At 40.2% G+C, this 18,458-nt stretch overlaps 1 protein-coding gene across 7 annotated transcripts in view; it reads left to right on the top strand.

Moving 5' to 3' along the window:
• The window catches only part of NOTCH2 (notch receptor 2), a 226,060-nt gene that overhangs the window by 55,412 nt on the left and 152,190 nt on the right, over positions 1–18,458 (top strand). For all 7 annotated transcript variants that reach the window (XM_063815783.1, XM_054668958.2, XM_054668954.2 and 4 more), the window contains one exon: positions 12,374–12,633. In XM_063815783.1, the coding sequence (XP_063671853.1) occupies positions 12,374–12,633 (260 nt within the window). The remainder of the gene's footprint in view (positions 1–12,373; positions 12,634–18,458) is intronic.

The raw sequence follows: 18,458 nt of genomic DNA, 5'->3' as shown, positions 1-18,458 counted from the left end.
TCTAGCAGTTCATGCTATTGAGGCCACTTTGTAGGATTTTTTTTTTTTTTTAGTCAGGGCTCCAGGTCCCTGGTGGTTTATGTAGTCAGTCTTTTATCAACAACCGATGAAAGACTAATAAAAGTGCAAGAGGGAATGAGGACTGTGTGTGTGTATGTCTGCACATGCACACATGCCTCTCTGTGTGTGTTGGTTAACTTCATATTTGGTAGGTGGGAGGGAAGGTGATTAAAAAATAATCTACTTTGCATGGAGTTGGCCCAATTTGACTGATATAGGGGTGAGTGGGGGTTAAGAAGTAGTCTATATATCAGGAATCTTAATTAGTTTTGAAAATCCTTTAGGTAAATAGCTCAACCCAGTTGTTCCCAAACTTCAAGTGTATTTATGGGGTCTTTTTAAGGTGTAAAGATTCCACAGAGCCCTTCATTTTGACCTTTTGCTTCTGCACTGAATAGTTGAATGCCTTCTATATGCCAGTCATTGTGTTAGGCACTGGGAGTATGAGAATTAATAATTTTAGTCTGTTGACAGATAATCATAATAAGGGCTAATGAGTAACACAGGCTCAGGGTTATAAGAACAGAGGGGGTGTCAAGGCTTTTTTTCACAGGAAATAACATTTAAGTTGAGACTTAATGAAATTTTAGGGCTTAGCCATGAGAAAGTGGGGAAAAGCATTTTGGGCTGACTGAACAGCGTGTACAGAGGTCTGGAAGTGAGAAGTAGTGTACTATAGCATTTTCTAGGAGCTGAAAGGCGTTTAGCAAGAGTATAGTGCATAAAGGAGAGAGCTTGAGATGAAACAATTTCTCAGTGTGTTGTTTGAATACAATGTATACTGTCAAAATCTAAGAATTCAAGAATCATTTAATATATCTTTATGTTTTACTAGTCATAAAAGCATATACATATATTTAAATATGGACAAGATACTGTTTAGTAGTTTAGAAAGTGATTTATAAGGATTGCAATCCCTTGCAATAACTCCACAGCCCATACCTTGGGAACAACTGAGCTAACTCATTCAGTTTTGTCCATTACATCGAAGGGTGTTTTTTGTAAACTCATATGTCTAGAATGTGTTTGCCATGTTTTAATCACAAGTAGATATTTTCTCAGGGTCCAGTGCAGTGAAGTATGGTAAGATCCTGATTGTGTTCTGGAACACAGAGGAAAGACCACCTTCTGTTATAGCAACAACACAAGTCTTTTAACACTGTGTGCCCCTTCCCAATCTTTCAAGTGATGATTGAAGAGACTAGGTGCTCAGCTCAGCCTTTGAGTTCTGATAAATGAGCCCAGACTGTAAACTGGAAGATAAGGATGTTTGTAAAGTTCTTGTATAAATAAAGCATGGTTTCTCATTGCAGTGGTTACTGATTTCATAGTCTGAGTGAAGATGAATGATGCTGTGAATCAACAGCTTTAAAGTCCGTACCACTTCAGCTTCTTTTTGGTTTAGGTTTATTAAAATCAGTGTGTATTTAATGCTTTATTCAGATGAGGGGGTGAAAAACCTAACCCATGTAAACTAAGTGAGGTGGGGTTTCAGAGATAATTCCCAGCCTCACAATTCCTCGTGAAGTTCTTTTCCTGTGGGAAACTTTTAATTTGGAAGCATGCAACCTAATGTGGGAACCAAGATTAACATTTTCTGAAATACTTCTACAAGAAAAGCAGAAATGGTCTGTCCAGGAAGCTGAATTTACATAGTAGAAAAATGAGCTGCCCTGCAGTATTTGGTAGTCTTTGTGTATTAGTTGTGATAAAAGTGTGTATGTGTGTGTGTACGTGTGTGAGAGTGAGAGATTGTATACTTGTCTTTGTTTCCTTCACATACAACTAGAAAGGCCCTAGAAAAACTACACTCAAAAGTGTGTTTTACCACAAGTATCCCAGTTCTGGACACCAATCTATACACAAATACTTTTTTTTAAAGTTCTTTTTGTTTTTCCTTCTTGCTGAGTAAGCTATAGTATTTCCTTTTTTTTCTTTCTTTTTTTTTTTTTTTTGAGAGAAGGGGGGGTTGAGAGTAGAGTGGGAATGGCAAGAAGTAGTATGACAGAGCTTCTTCTCTTTTTTTCCCCTCTTTACCAGGAAGTTAACTAGAAGTCCTCATGCATGTTTTTAAAACAAAGTTGGTAATTAGCATAACCTAGTTAGTTACCTTTACACAGAGTGACAGAATTAAAAAGTTGACAAGCCCATCAGACCTCAGCCAGGAGGTACTGAAAGGAGGGAGACCAGTGAGTCTAGACCAATAGGTGGGTTAGGCCTCCTGAATGCCAGCCTAGAAGTTTAGACTTGATTCTATAGGCTCTGGGGTACCTACAAGTTTGTAGTCGGAGCCTTGGGAATTGAATGTTACATAGGAACGTTCACTGTTTCCAGCTAGCCTTGGCTGTTAGCAATTATTTTTATCTACTTTAACAGGGGGGACAGAGTAGGGGGGCAGGAAACTAAGCTGGCATTATGGTCACAGGAAAGAACAGACTGATTTGGAGCCTTTCAAACTGCAGACCTTTGTTACTGACCGATGCTTAATTTGGTTTCTGGGTTTTGTTAGTTTTTTCCCCTGCCCTTACCTCATTTACCTTAACGACAGCTCCCCCCTCTAGAGCTCAGCTAGGGCAGGCTGCCACTGCGGATTGGGGGGCCAAGAGGCCCAGTGCAAGAAGAAAGTGGGTTGAAAGCAGAGTTCTGTTTAAAGAATTTTCTGCTGGAAACTAGCCCAGAGGGAGTAAAGAGGAGCTTTAATGAGGAGCAGCTGCGGTGCCGACGCAACCCACATGAGACTTTTTTTTCCCCTTCGTTCCACATTCTGTATAGTTTTTTTAAAAATCATGATTTTGAAATAGCTGTTTTGTAAAGCATGCCTCTCTTTTTCTTCTTGTATGTGGTGGGATTTTGCTTTGTTGTTGTTGTTGTTGTTTTTTTTTGAATGGCCAAATCCTCGTTTAAAAAAAAAAAAAAAAAAAGCTAAAGACAGAGCTGCAGCAAAGCCCTGGATGCAATTTGGCCTCACCCTGCTGATACAGAACATTCAGTGGAGAAAACAAGGGGAGAGAACACTGGCTTTTATTTGGAAAAGGGGCTTATTTCCTGCTCAGACTTCAGTCATCTCGGAGCTGACACAAGCTGCTACACTGTTTTAAGCTTTTCTGTAGACGAGTGGCTATTCACTTAGGAAACGTGAAAGAACAAATTTTTCTGTCCTGTATTACTAGGGAGACTGATCCTGAACTGCAGCCATTGCCAGATAGATTGGAATTACTATTCAGATCCCAGCTTCGTTGAAATCTGTAAAGTGGCTACATGTAAACTAATCCAGGCTGCTAGTGAGATGTGAGGGTTGGGGTCTGGTTTTCATCTGCTTAAGTGAGAGGAAACTGTAGGGGTATCCTTCAAATGGAATGTTTTCTAGTTCCATTAGGAGGAATCCCTTGTTTTTCTCTGTTTTCTTCCTTCCTTTGCTTTTCTACATCCAACCCCATGCGTATGTTTGAACAGTAACAATGAAAATGTGGACCTCTCAATGTCAGAAATGACACTTTTTTTTTTTTTGAGATGGGGTTCTCACGATGTTGCCCGTGTTGCCTAGGCAGGTCTCGAACTTCTGCTCTAGCAATCTGCTTGCCTTGGCCTCCCACAGTGCTGGGATTAGAGGTGTGAGCCACTGTGCCCAGCTGAGACTTTTAAAGAAAAAGTCATAAATATATCTTTATGGACCTGGTAAGTATTCAGATTAGTTTATGGAGTTTAAAATGGAAAAATGCTCCCCAAACCTTTCTCTGTATTCACAACCTCATCTGCGAAGTATGTTCTTTCAGAGTTCCAATGCTAGAGAAGAGAGAGTAAGTAGAAGTCACTGAGAGACATTGAAGAGACAGTTATGAAAATAATTAATAAACTCCCTACAGGAGGGAAACATTCATATAGTTTTGTGGATGAAAGGCATCTGTTAGATTTTTGTGGTTATTTTTTAGAATATACACCTTTAGTTCAAGTGGTAGACTATTTTCCAAAATGTGTGCTGGCTAGCTTAATGGAATTATAGATATGTAAGGGATGTTGGGTGTTTAGCCATGTTTTCACTCTCTAACCAAATTCAACTTTAGCCATCTCAAAAAGACAGCTATTTAAGCCCTTGTTTTCAAGCAGAGAATCTTACTTTCCACCAAGACTAACAGAGTATATTTTCTCCTTATACCACAGTTGAACAGGGATTTGCAAGTTGAAAGATCTCCTGCCTTAGGAAACAAGGGTCTGTTATTTCTGACTGTCTTACCTATTACTCCACTTTCTTCCCATGTCCATAATGCTGCTTAGCTTCCTGGGGTGTGAAGGATAATTCTATACCTCAGGATGACTATTAGGTTGATTTGGCCTGTTATTCTACCAGACAGATCACAGAGTAGAGATGGATTTTGTGGAACATTTGGATTGAGAGACTGACTTTATCCATCACATGAAATTTAGCCTGCTTTGGAACCAGCTGCTTAGTGGGGTTTAGGTACTCAGGTATTCAGGGAACCTACACCAAGGGTTCAAGACAGGCTCTTCCCCACAAAAACTATCTAGATGGGAGTTTGAGAAAGGTACAGCAAAGACATAACAGTGGCTTAAATAAAGAAGAACCATACCAGTGGAGACAATGTAGTGCATGACATGGCACTACATCTGCTGTTGGAAGGATCAGAGACAGGTGGGATGATTTGTAGAAGGCTTACTATAGGACAGGTTTACAGCAGATTTTTGAAAAAAGGGTGGAAGAAAGAAACATAAGTTGGAGATATACCAGAAGGGAAGCATGATGTTTCTCACTGGAAATTAAAAAGATTTTAATATAGGGGACAGTAAACAAGATTGTGGAAATAATATGGAGTGTTCGAGTTATGGATTACTAAAGAGTAAGATGGTTAGATGATTGGAATGGGACAGACAAGCAGATCAGAGATTGTAAAGAACTTGGATTTGAAAGGCTTGGTATTAATACTGTTGCTAGTTTCTGAGCAGAAGAATGACATGAAAATTATGCTTAGGAAAGATTATTCTTTTAGTCATATGCTTAGGTTCAGCAAGGAATTTCCAGACTGTCCTTAGGGAGAGGAGAGGTATGGATAGGATGCTGGTCCATTTAGGATGTTAGAGCTGATTGAATAGGTGCTAGTCTTGGGGCAAGACTTAGTCATACACTTTCAGTTAAGTACTATTTCATTGCAAGGTCTAGGTGAAGATAGGGATATATTTGTAAAACTGGGGAAATTGCTAGATTCACAGATAACCAACTTTGGGTAGATCAGTTAGCTTTGGTGTCCTTTTCAGTGCTATAGGGGTTCAGACCATTTGGTTTCTGAGATCACTGCTGAAATTCTGTGATTGTATGAGTATAATGTAAAAGTTGTCTCAATCAAGGAAACTTGGGGTAAAGACTCAATATGATGGATTTAAAAGGAATGAATGACAGTTCCAATTATTGGGTTCAAAAAACATGTGCTACAAGTATAAGATGAGAAAAATAGGGTACACTAGTAGTTCATGTGAAATAAGGCTCTGAATATTTTAGCTGAGTGTGTATTCCATAGCACATAGTAGTATTTTGTGGCTTCTAAAAAAGTACACATATCCATTGGGTATGAGTCGGAGCATTATTCTTTCTTGAACTGCGCTCTCACGATGCCTCCTCAGTTTAAGAACTTACTCTGAAATAGTAAAAGCATAGTGTCCAGATCAGGAGGTCAGCTCTGTGCTGTACTGGTAAGAACATGTGTTAAGCCTTTTTCCATTTTGAGCCTCACTTTTTAAAGAGGTTTTTGATGAACTGGAGTCATCCAGTGATGGGGAGGCAGGATAGCCTAGTGTTGAAGCACACGCACTCTAGAGTCTACTTGGGTTTGAATCCTGCCTCTTCCATCTACTAGCTGTGAATTTTTTTTTTTTTTTGAGAGGGAGTCTCGCTCTGTTGCCCAGGCTGGAGTGCAGTGGCGCGATCTTGGCTCACTGCAACCTCCAACTTCTGGGTTCATGCCATTCTCCTGCCTCAGCCTCCCGAGTAGCTGGGACTACAGGCGCCCACCACAACGCCTGGCTAATTTTTTATATTTTTAGTAGAGACAGGGTTTCACTGTGTTAGCCAGGATGGTCTCGATCTCCTGACCTGGTGATCTGCCTGCCTCGGCCTCCCAAAGTGCTGAGATTACAGGTGTGAGCCACCGCGCCCGGCCTAGCTGTAAAATCTTAATCTTTCTAAGCTCTGAGTTCCTCATATATAAAATGGAGATTATAATGTAGCACTGGAGCGAGTAATACAAGAGACAATAGCTATCAAATGCTTAGCAAATATACAATACATAGTTAAGTACTTAGAAAATATGTTTTCAGTTACTTCGGGTATATACCTGGGAAGGGAGGCAGAAAATTTTGGTCATTCTGATTATTATTACTACTATTAAGCATAGAAGCGCCACTAAAAAGGTGAAGAAGCCTGGAAATAACCCTATACTGAGGAATACACCAAACCATTGAATCCTGGAAAAAAGAAAACAAAAGGCCCACATAACTATCTTCAGATTCTTGAAGGGCTACGTGTAAGAGAAGCAGAAGGCTTGTTCTTTTTTGTTCTAGACGGTAGAGATAACCTGGAAATTGTAGAGAGACAAAGTTTGTTCTTTTCAAAGTTAAGACATAATTTAGGTATCATAAAATTTACCCTTTTTAAAGTGTTTAATTTAGTAGACTTTAGTATTTCCAGAGTTATGAGACCACCACCATTATCTAATTTTGAAACATTTTTATCACCCTGAAAGAAATTCTCTACTGCTTAGTAGTCACTGTCTATTTCCCTTTCTTTACAGCTCCTGGCAACACTAATCTACTTTTTATCTCTATGGATTTGCATATTCTGGACATTTCATATAAATGGAATTATATAATATGTGGCCTTTTGTGTGTGGCTTCTTTCACTTAGCATGTTTTCAAGGTTCATCCATGTTGTAGCATGTATCAGAATGTCATTCCTTTTCATGGCCACATATTTCATTTATGGATATACCACATTTTATTTATCTGTTCATCAGCTTATAGGCATTTGGGTTGTTTCTACTTTTTAGCTATTATGAATAATGCTGCTATGAACATTTTTATTATGTGGGCATATGTTTTCAGTTATCTTGGGTATATACCTAGGAAGGGAGGCAGAATTTGAAGAATTAAGAAAGAAAGAGCTTTCTCACAGTGGGATCCACCCACATTGAAGACTGTTCTTTTGTTGAAGTAGTCAGCCAGTAATTTCACTTAACAAATGCATAGTGTTTACTATGTGCTGGATAGTGTTCTAAGTGCTTTACCCTTATTTAAAAATCCTATGAAGTAGGCACTGTTATTACATCTCTTTTACAACAGGGAAGTTTAGTACCTTGCCCAAGATTACACATTGAGTAAATGGTGGAGTTGGGATTGAAATCCAGGTGGTCTGGTTCCAGAGTCTGTACTCTTAAGAGCAGAACAATAATAACTCCAAGCATTTATTAAATTCTTAAGATTTATCTGGCACCATGCTACATGCTTGTATTCAAGCAGAGGCTGGTGATTATCTTTTAGAAATATTTTAGAAATGATTACTTAATTGGATAGAAATTAAATTTCTTGAATCTGAAGGTTCTGTTATTCCAAGGATGGCTGGAAATGGGGGAAAAGCCAGCAACAAGATGATGTCTGGCCTGAGGCTTTTAAGATGATCAGAATTTGTATCAAAAAGGAAACTGTGAACACGAATGATAAGTATTATAGGAATTCAGTTAACAAGTCTTGTCAGAATGTGGTAATAAATTATATACAACTTAAAGAGATGAAGTTACTTTAAATTGTGTGTGGAAGCCTTAGAAAAATTGAATAATTAAAGTTTCTTGGGAAGATGATCTCCTTTTACAAATGTTTAGTTTCAAATAGTGGCAGCACATATTAGGATAGAGAGATGACTTCTAGAAAACTGAACATATGGGACTGGAACAGTGTATTTTGGAGTCAGTTACAGGAAGGAAGTTGTTTAAAACCAAGTGAACAACAACAGTAACAAATGCATTTGAGAGAAAGAGCAGTGCAGTCCAGACTTAAACATTAGGGTGGCCATAATAGATGGGGAAGAAGGAGAAATCAGCAATCCAGACTAAGACTTCACTGGGTTTTGAGTTAGACAGAGGGAGTCATAGAAGCCAAGGTAAAATGATTAAAACGGTGCATGGAGTGGTTAGCAATTCTCCCTATAGGAGAGAGAATTTCCTTATGAAGTTTCAGATGAGACCACTGAACTTGACTAGAGGAAAGTCATTGTTTTTAGAAAACAGTTTCTAAGCAATAATTAGAATTAAAGTTTTGTTGCAGAGGGATCAGTAAGAAGTAGATGGAAAAGAAAGAGAAATATCTGAAATTAGGCTACAGTCATAGAAGGTTAGCTGTGAAACAATAATTTGGAAAGGGAAATGGGACCTCATGAAAATGCAGGTTAAAAGAGACTTGTATATCTTCTAAGGTAAAAGTAAAGAACTAAGCTGATGTCCAGCCCTCTAAAACATTTTAAATAGAAATCAAACTTTATTAATACAGTAGGTCTAGTTTCACATAAAGCAAATATGTGGTTCTGTACACGGGCTTTAGGAGAGTAAGTCTGTTGTACCTCATATGTAAGTATTATCCCATTTAGAGGAAAACTCTAAGTCTTTCTTTACAGTGCCTTAAAGGCCCCAATTGATCCACATCCCAGTTACAGCTCTCATCTATTTTCTCCTGCTCCAGATATTCTTGCTGTTTCTCAAACACACTAGGGCTGCTCTCTGTGTTATGGCCTTTGCATTTGCTGTTCCCTTTCTCATGAATGTGTTTCCCTAAGATACCTGCATGATTACTCTCACCTTATTTAGGTCTCAACTCAAGTATTGTTAGTGAAGGTCTTCTCTGATTTTCCTATTCTAAACTGAGATACTTCTCTTTGCTCACCCCACACCCTCATCCCCAGCTCCATTCCTTCCTGTTTAATTTTTTTTCACAGCACTTAACTCCATCTATTGTGCATCTTTTACTTAGTAATTTTGTTTTCGTCTTCCGCTATTAGAATGTAAACTCCAAGAGTGTAAGAATTTTTCTAGCACTGGAAAAATGCCTGGCACATAATAGGCATTTACTAATTGTTGTGTGAATGAATGATTATAAGTTTAATATTCTTTGTGGAAACTAATAAGGTTGATTTCCTATCAGAAACCGATCATTATTAATAAGCATATTGGATGGTATTTATAGAATTAGCCTTCATATGTTCTCTACTCAGAAGTTGGCAAACTTTTTCTGTAAAGTGCCAGAGAGTAATTATTTTTGCAGGCTTTGTGGTCTCATTACAGCTACTTGACTCTGTTGTTGTAGTGGAAAATCAGCCATAGACAATCTATAAATGAATGAGCATGGCTGTGTTCCAGTAAGACTATTTATGGACACTGAGATTTGAATTGTATATAATTTTGAAATGTCAGAAAATATCCTTCTTTTGTTCTTTTTTTCTAATCATTTAAAAATGTAAAAAACTATTCACAGGCCAAACAAAAACAGGCAGTGGTCCAAATTAGACTTGCAAACTGTACTTTGTCAATCTCTGGTTTTACTGATTTCTTAAATATATCTTAGGTTAAAACTTATTTTTCCATACTTGATAGGGAGCAACAATGTGAATTAAACTGTAGAAACAAATAATTCAGAAATACATCTGTTTAGCTTTAGAAACTTCCATTTTGCTTCATTTTTGTTTTCCTGGGAACCTTATATTTTCATTATATGTTTATGATGCTACCATTTAAATGACTTTGCATTCTCTTAGCATATGCCACATGATAGTGTTAGGGTGGTGTAATAGTTCAAGAGCAAAGCTGAGCAAAGCCCACCCACATTAAAAAATTTGCCATTATTTAGAAGGTGCATAATTCCCATATGGGAGAATGAAGAGTCATCTAATAATGCCCAGAGGGCTGCACTGTGAGTGAGAATTGTGTTGCAGTTTTTAACATTCATAACACATTTCTTGAATAAGCTGCAAATGCTTTTAATAATATATCTCAGAGTTAATTTTAGCTATGCTACATTGGCACTTTTTGCTCCTCCACTTCAAAAAACCAACACAAGAAACTATTCTCACATCAAGCTGTGATTTGGCTGGGGCATTGTATTTTCCTCAATAAGCACAAAGAAGAGAGAAAAGATGTTTTCACTTGGCAAAACTTTTTTTTTTGAGATGGAATCTCACTCTGTTGCACAGGCTGGAGTGTAGTGGCACAATCTCGTCGGCTCACTGCAACCTCCGCCTCCCGGGTTCAAGCAATTCTCATGCCTCAGCCTCCCGAGTAGCTGGGATTACAAGCGTGCACCACCACCCTGGCTAATTTTTGTATTTTTAGTAGAGCCAGGGTTTCACCATGTTGGCCGGGCTATTCTCAAACTCCTGACCTCAGATGGTCCTCACACCTCAGCCTCCCAAAGTGCTGGAATTACAGGTGTGAGCCACTGTGCCCAGCCCACTTGCAAAACGTTTTAACATTTATAAGGTTTTTTACATACTTGATTTTGTTCAGTTCTTAGAATAATCTCATGATGTAGGTGACCTTATTAACTATTTACAATGTGAGAAAATGGATAGTCAGTGAAGATAAGTAACTTGTCCAAGGTCACAGCACCAGAACTCCAAACCAGACCTTCTGACCTTCTTGATACAGACTCCTCACAGTCACCTGCATGCCATCTTTGGTTTCAGTGCTATGAACTTTCTTCACTGCCTGTTGGTCTGTAGCTACACCTACTCATGAAGATGCCCAGAGCCTTAGCCGCTCCTTGCTCCGCCATGCTTATCTTATGCAGCTCTGGGAGGGGTGAAGAGGCTGTGGCCAGTTACCTCACTACCACTATAGCTATTCACCACCCTGTTTTCTCCTTTAGCCATTTTAGCTACTACACAATTCTTCTGGGCATTTTCTGTCTTAGTTCCCTAGTATCTGGCCTTCCTTCTTTTCTCAGTAACTGTGACCCCTGCTAGCTAGCCTTGCCAACCAATGGTTAATGAAAGGTCTTGGATATGACTGTCAAAGACCAAAGCACTCATGACCCCAATGTTTCAGGTCACAATGATTAGGAAAATCAGGACAACAAGGCTTGGGCACAGAAGAGCTGGTTTTTGAGAGGGGGATTTAGAGTTTGGTTTCAATGTGTAATCTTTGAGGTAATGGTGGAACAGCCTACTAGATTCAGTTTTCTAGTCCCTGAAAACTAAAATGAGGAATAAGTTGAATCACATATTTGGGGCACCAGCCAAATATATAGCAGCATTTATAGTTAGAATCAAAGTGTTTGTGTTTCTTAATTTCAATGCTTCTCAGAGATTCCATTTAAACAACTTCATTATGAAAATGGAGACTTACCATGCCTTTTTGATATTGTTCAGAGAAAATTGTCATAAATAATACACACAGTTTGAAATGGTTGTACATCTTATGAATCAAGGGGTGGCATGTAAAAAGGTTCCTCAGTGCCTCAATGTGGAAAATATCATAGAATGTTATTCTTCAATTGATTCCTTCCTTCACTTTGGTGTTTATATGGTATCTTAGATATTTTATGTTATTTTAATTATATTTTGTGCCTTTTATTTGGTTAAAAATGCCTACTACTTAAATATTAACAGATTTTTAAATATCCCTTTGAACTCTTCCCCATTCCTGTACCTCCTTTCCCTTTTTCCGTTGTAATGTCAGCCACCTGAACATAACCCAGAAAACTAGGTATCAGCCAATTGATGTTTCAGTGGAAATAAGAGAAAGAAGCACTTACTATTTCTCAATGCTTAATTGAGGAAAAGCACATGATATCTTACATATTTTAAATTGGAGGGGATAATAGGGTCAAGTTCATGCATTATATTGTGGACATCTTAATCCTATCAAATGGCTTAGTCAAAATGAGAAAGTTAATGAATTTAAGCAGACAAGTATGAACAGTGCTCTAAAAAAGGTGCTGTTACACCATCCCAACCTGTACACACATGAAAAAAAGCTGGGGTGCGTTTTGCATTTGAATAAGGGTCATGTTGACTGGCCATGGCAGACCCTGCTAGACCATACACCTGATACTCTGTCACCTGCCAGGACTCAAAAGGACATGGGAGTATGTGGTTAAGTTCTCTAAGGACTCTTTCTTCTAAAGGGAAGCAGTTTTATAGGTGGTACTTGTAGGTCTGTTGATTCACAATCTGGTGCTTTCTTGATTGGACTGTATTGTTTTACTGTAATTTTTTGGACTTACAAGAAGTCAGGTGTTTTCATGGACTCTTCTCTTTTCCATACAGATGTCCAGAAGGCTTCTTGGGGGAATATTGTCAACATCGAGACCCCTGTGAGAAGAACCGCTGCCAGAATGGTGGGACTTGTGTGGCCCAGGCCATGCTGGGGAAAGCCATGTGCCGATGTGCCTCAGGGTTTACAGGAGAGGACTGCCAGTACTCGACATCTCATCCATGCTTTGTGTCTCGACCCTGCCTGAATGGCGGCACATGCCATATGCTCAGCCGGGATACCTATGAGTGCACCTGTCAAGTCGGGTTTACAGGTAACTAATGAGACCAAAGCCAGTGCTTTCCTACCTTCAGCAGATACCTTTATTTAGCATCTTTTAGATCATGGTGTCTGGCTCTTAAATGTCCCCCAGCTCTGGTGCACATTTAGCATTGTGATAAGGAACTGGGATGTTCCAGACAACTATCCCTAACTTCCTTTTAAGAGTTTCAGGGGGCAGAGAAAGAGAAAGAAAAAGGACCAAATACTTTGACTGCTTAAAGTATATATGTCAGGGCCAGGTGCGGTGGCGCACGCTTGCAATCCCAGCACTTTGGCAGGCCAAGGCAGGAGGATCACTTGATGCTAGAGGTTTGAGACCAGCCTGGGAAACATAGCAAGACCCCATCTCTACAAAAAAACAAGAATAAAAATAAAACAAAATTAGTCATGTGTGGTGGTGTGCACCTGTAGTCCTAACTACTTGGGAGGCTGAAGTGGAAGAATTGCTTGAGCCCAGGAGTTTGAGGCTGCAGTGAGCTCTGATCGCACCACTGCACTCTAGCCTGGGTGACAGAGTGAGACCCTGTCTCAAAAAAAAAATATGTACACCAGGATGGGGAATCAGAGTTTACTTCACTAAAAGAAATAAGTACACTGTCACCAGTGGAAAAGTTGCTGATGTTATTGACTATTTGCTTTTAGAAATCTCCCTCCCTAGACATTCAGGGCACTGGCTTTTCTGGTTTTCTGAACCCTGTTCCTTTTGCTTCTTCATTACCTTGTTCTTATCCATTAAATGTCTGTGCTCCCTGGAGCACTGTTTTGCGCCCTCTTTTGAGCCACATCACAGCTCTCCCTAGGGAATTTCACTGTGTGTATTCGCCTCCACTGCCACTGTCTTCATTAGCTTGCTGATGAATCTCACCATCATTCCCTTAGCTCCACCCAACCCTGACATTCAGGCTCATGTTTCTAGCTATCCTTTGTATGTTCTCCTTGGAGATATTCTACAGGTACTTTCAGCTCACCTTGTTGACAGAAATACGTAGCAACCATGTACATCCCAAATACCCACGCTAGAAACTCCCTGTCACTTGTTCTGACCTCATTGCAACTCAGTCACCCAAGCCAACCTCTGAGTTGCCTTTCACCTGTCTATTCCTCCCATTTCCTCTGCTACCCGGTAGTTGAGGGCCATGTTATCTCTCACCTGGACTTCTGAAGTAGTTTCTGAATACGTTTTCTTGCCTTTATTCTCTCCCCATCTCATTCACCCGTGATATGACTACATCTTTGATTATAAATGCAAATATTCTAACAATCTCACCTGCTTACAATGTCTAATATTTTTTCATCATCCGCAGAATAAACTGCAAACTCTTTTACATGACTTCCATAGCTCTCTACAGCCTAGACTTTATATCTTTTTGTAGCCTGGCCTCCCCACAAGCATCTAGGCCTAGTCACACCAAATTCTCCTTATTTCCTGAAAAGGTAGTACTTATTATTGCTTCCATACAGTTACACACCCTTTTGCCTGGAATGCCCTTTTCTACAACTGGTGATTGTCCAATGTTATTTAAAACTGTGTCTTAGTGACCCTTTCATGATTCCTTTAGGCAAATGGTCTCTAAGTTTTATTATTTTTATGTATCACATTTTATTGTAATTTTTTTTTACACATATCTCACCTGAATAGATTGTGGGTTTTTCTAGGTGGGTCTGAGCTTTATTCAAAAGTGTTTATTAAATTAGATGAGAAAAGGAGGAACATTCTTCATTTTTTCTCCTGCTTTAAGCACTAAACCAAGAGTTCTATAAATGCAATAAGCAAAAAAGTGAAAAATGTACTCAGAAAACTATACTGGATCAGTTAGTGTAGAATACTGTTATATTAATTTTTCATTGTATTAGGGTTCTCTAGAGGGATGGAACTAATGGAATATATATGTATGTATATATATTCCAACCCAAAGTGTCTTGGTGGCAATCTTAATATATATATATTGGCAATCTTTATATATATATAAAGGAGAGTTTGTTAAGTATTAATTCACATGATCACAAGGTCCCACAATAGGCTGTCTGCAGGCTGAGGAGCAAGGAGAGCCAGTCTGAGTTCCAAAACCGAAGAACTTGGGGTTCGATATTTGAGGGCAGGAAACATCCAGCATGGGAAAAAGATGTAGGCTGGGAGGCTAGGCCAGTCTCGCTTTTTCATGTTTTTCTGCCTGCTTTATATTTGCTGACAGATGATCAAATGGTGTCCATCCAGATTAAGGGTGGGTCTGCCTTCCCCAGCCCACTGACTCAAATGTTAATCTCCTTTGGCAACACCTTCACAGACACACCCAAGATCAATACTTTGTATCCTTCAATTCAATCAAGTTGACACACTCAGTTTTAACCACCACAAATCTACCCCTTGTCAACTTGAACCCATACACATCTCCTGAGATCACACATAATCTTCAAATAAAGACAATAATTAGGTCATAATTACACCTAATGTAGTACAACTATTCTTTGTACATCCGGAAACACACCAGTCCCCAACTGAAACACTCTTACATAAAGTTAACGATACTTAAATGCTGATGTGAAGTCAATAAATCTTATGTCACATTATAAAGGAGAAAGGAAATAAAATGAAGATATTTTCTTAGTACAAGTGTGTGCAAGCACAGACATGTTTTTAATAAAAGAAGGAGGAAATACTGAGGACAATTACAGTCCTCATTTCTGCAGCTGGTCACATGGTAGTAGCTGGTATTGATGACTACCTTCTTCTACCCATTTTGTATTCCTTTTGCCTTCAGCAAACACCTCAGCAGGTTGTGTTTTTTTTTTTTCCTGATGGAGAGGCCCAAACCTTCATTCATCCAGGCGGGACCATTTGTAGTCCCGCCTGGATTGGGCTGTTGTAGTTGCCCATTGACCTTAATCACAGGGCATGGTAATACTAAGAGACGCCCTAATGGATCTCCTGTATTCCATGAATACTCTTTCTTACCTCTGTTCTGGAGTAGTAGACTGATTTCATCTTGATAGCCTGGGTCTTGATAGCCTTGATGTCCCAGCCAACACTGTAATGCCTTTCTTAGCCTGTTTACTTAAAGGTAGGAACCCAAAGTGTCCTGGTGGCAATCTTAACTACCAGTTGAATGGAATTGTTGTTGTGTCTTCTGGTGGCAGCGTTCCTCCCTCTGGAACTAAGACCTCTAGGCCAGCAGAACTTAATGTTGCGGGAACAGGAAGCAAACATTTTGCTAGTGGATCACTAGGGGTGATGGTGAGTGGTACCACTTCCATTTCCACCCCTTGATTCCTGGACCTGTGAATCCTGGCTATGGGAGAAACAGTACCACATATTGGACGCTGATTCAGAGCATACACAGCCTTCTTGAGAACTTTGCCCCAACCCTGCAAAGTATTCTCACCTAGTTGGCATTGTAATTGTGACTGCAAAAGGCCATTCCACCTTTCTGCTTCAGGATGTTGGGGAACATGGTAAGACCAGTGAATTCCATGAGCATGAGCCCACTGCTGCACTTTTTTAGCCATAAAGTGAATGCCTTGGTCAGAGGCAAAGCTGTGTGGAATACCATGAGAGTGGATAAGGCATTCCATGAGTCCGCGGATGGTAGTCTTGGCAGAACCATTGCATGCAGGATAGGCAAACCCATATCCAGAGTAAGTGTCTATTCCAGTAAGGACAAACATCTGCCCTTTTCACAATGGAAGAAGTCCAACATAATCAACCTGCCACCAAGTAGCTGGCTGATCACCCTGAGGAATAGTGCCATATCAAAGGCGCAGTGTTGGTTTCTGCTGCTGGCAAATTGGGCACTCTGCAGTGGCAGTAGCCAGGTCAGCTTTCCACCGGCCCATCTTGTTTTCTGCACTGGGAAGGTGGGGCATGAGCACAAATGTTAGGACCTGAAAGGTGGTGAACTCTGCCTGGGCAGGGCAAAGCCAGAGGAAACTCTGGTGGAGGTCCGTAGCAGTCCTGATGTGCAAATCGGTCATCCAACCTGGGTGTCGGGGCGAAAGACTGATTGAACCATCTAGTAGCTGGTTCCCTCCAAAGTTTCCCTCGGGATAGCTGGCACTCTCGCAAAAACCCCACTCTTGGTACCAATTTACTGTATTAGTCCATTTTCACGCTGCTGATAAAGATATCCCCGAGACCAGGAAGAAAAGAGGTTTAATTGGACTTACAGTTTCATATGGCTGGGGAGGCCTCAGAATTACGGTGGGAGGCAAAAGGCACTTCTTTTGTGGTGGTGGCAAGAGAAAATTAGGAAGAAGCAAAAGCAGAACCCCTGAGAAACCCATCAGATCTCATGAGACTTATTCACTATCATGAGAATAGCACAGGAAAGACTGGCCCCCATGATACAGTTACCCCACTGGGTCCCTCCCACAACACATGGGAATTCTGGGAGATACAATTCAAGTTGAGATTTGGGTGGGGACACTACCAAACCATATCATTCATCAAAAGGTGTTGGTGGGGTAGAGGGTAGTTAGGATGATCCATTATCTCCATCATGACGATGATGGTATTGATGATGTAAGTCACTGAAAATATTTGGTGTTATAAGAATAATTTCTTCCTGATTGTCAGTTTTGAGTTGTTTTGCTATTAGGAGGCAAAGTAGGGGGGCATATACCCACTTAAAATATTTTAATTCTGGCTAGTGGAAATGACAGTAATGCCTTCTTCATAATTAAAATGTCACTCTGAAATGGTCCCAAATTAAAACTTCTTCCTTTGTTGTTAAGAAGGATCTCTTCTTGGTGTGTTCTGCAAGATTCTGATCACCTTTTTTTTTTTTTTTTTTTTTTTTTTGAGATGGAGTATTGCTTTGTCGTCCAGGCTGGAGTGCAGGGCGCAATCTCGGTTCACTGCAAGCTCCACCTCCCGGGTTCACGCCATTCTTCTGCCTCAGCCTCCTGAGTAGCTGGGACTACAGGCACCTACCGCCATGCCCGGCTAATTTTTGTATTTTTAGTAGAGATGGGCTTTCACCTTGTTAGCCAGAATGGTCTGGATCGCCTGACCTCATGATCCACCCGCCTCGGCCTCCCAAAGTGCTGGGATTACAGGTGTGAGCCACCACACCCGGCCGATTCTGATCATCTTTTATACATATGCTATTTTTGTCTATCACTTTAGGAATCATCACAGATCAAGGTCATCCTTTTGGTTTTTGTGACAGCGCTATACCTCAGTCAGCTTACTAGCTCATCTCCACTCAGAGATGAAGAAGCAGAGGCAGCAAGTTAGTGCCTATACCTAATATATATGGAAACCAAATTCAGGGTTGATTATTTCTTTCTTTCTCCCTTACTTTCTCCCTTCCTTACTTTCTTTCTTTCTTTCTTTCTCTCTCTTTCTCTCTCTTTCCCTCTCTCTTTCTGTCTTTCTTCTCACTCTGTTGCTTAGTACAGTGGCGCAGTCTCGGCTCACTGCAACCTCCAACTCTTGGGTTCGAGTGATTCTTGTGCCTCAGCCTCCCAGGTAGCTGGGATTACAGGCATGCGCCATGAAGCCCGGCTGATTTTTGTATTTTTAGAAAAGATGGCGTTTCACCATGTTGGCCAGGCTGGTCTCAAACTCCTAACCACAAGTGATCTGCCCACCTCAGCCTCCCAAAGTGCTGGGATTACAGGCATCAGCCACCACTTCAGCCCAGGGATCTTTCTGTTTCAGTTGTGGGCATCACTCTGAAAATCACACTTGCTAGAAGTGAGCATTTATATCTCTTCTCCACTGTAAATAAGTGCCTCTTAGTGACATGAGTGGAAAGACAAGAAGAATTGCAGTTCCTTCATTTTCTGTCTTAGCTCCCTGAGATGTATATGCTGTGC

The sequence above is a fragment of the Pan troglodytes genome, chromosome 1, assembly GCF_028858775.2.
Source record: "Pan troglodytes isolate AG18354 chromosome 1, NHGRI_mPanTro3-v2.0_pri, whole genome shotgun sequence".
Classification (NCBI taxonomy): domain Eukaryota; kingdom Metazoa; phylum Chordata; class Mammalia; order Primates; family Hominidae; genus Pan; species Pan troglodytes.
This window is presented reverse-complemented; position numbering and strand designations above follow the sequence as displayed.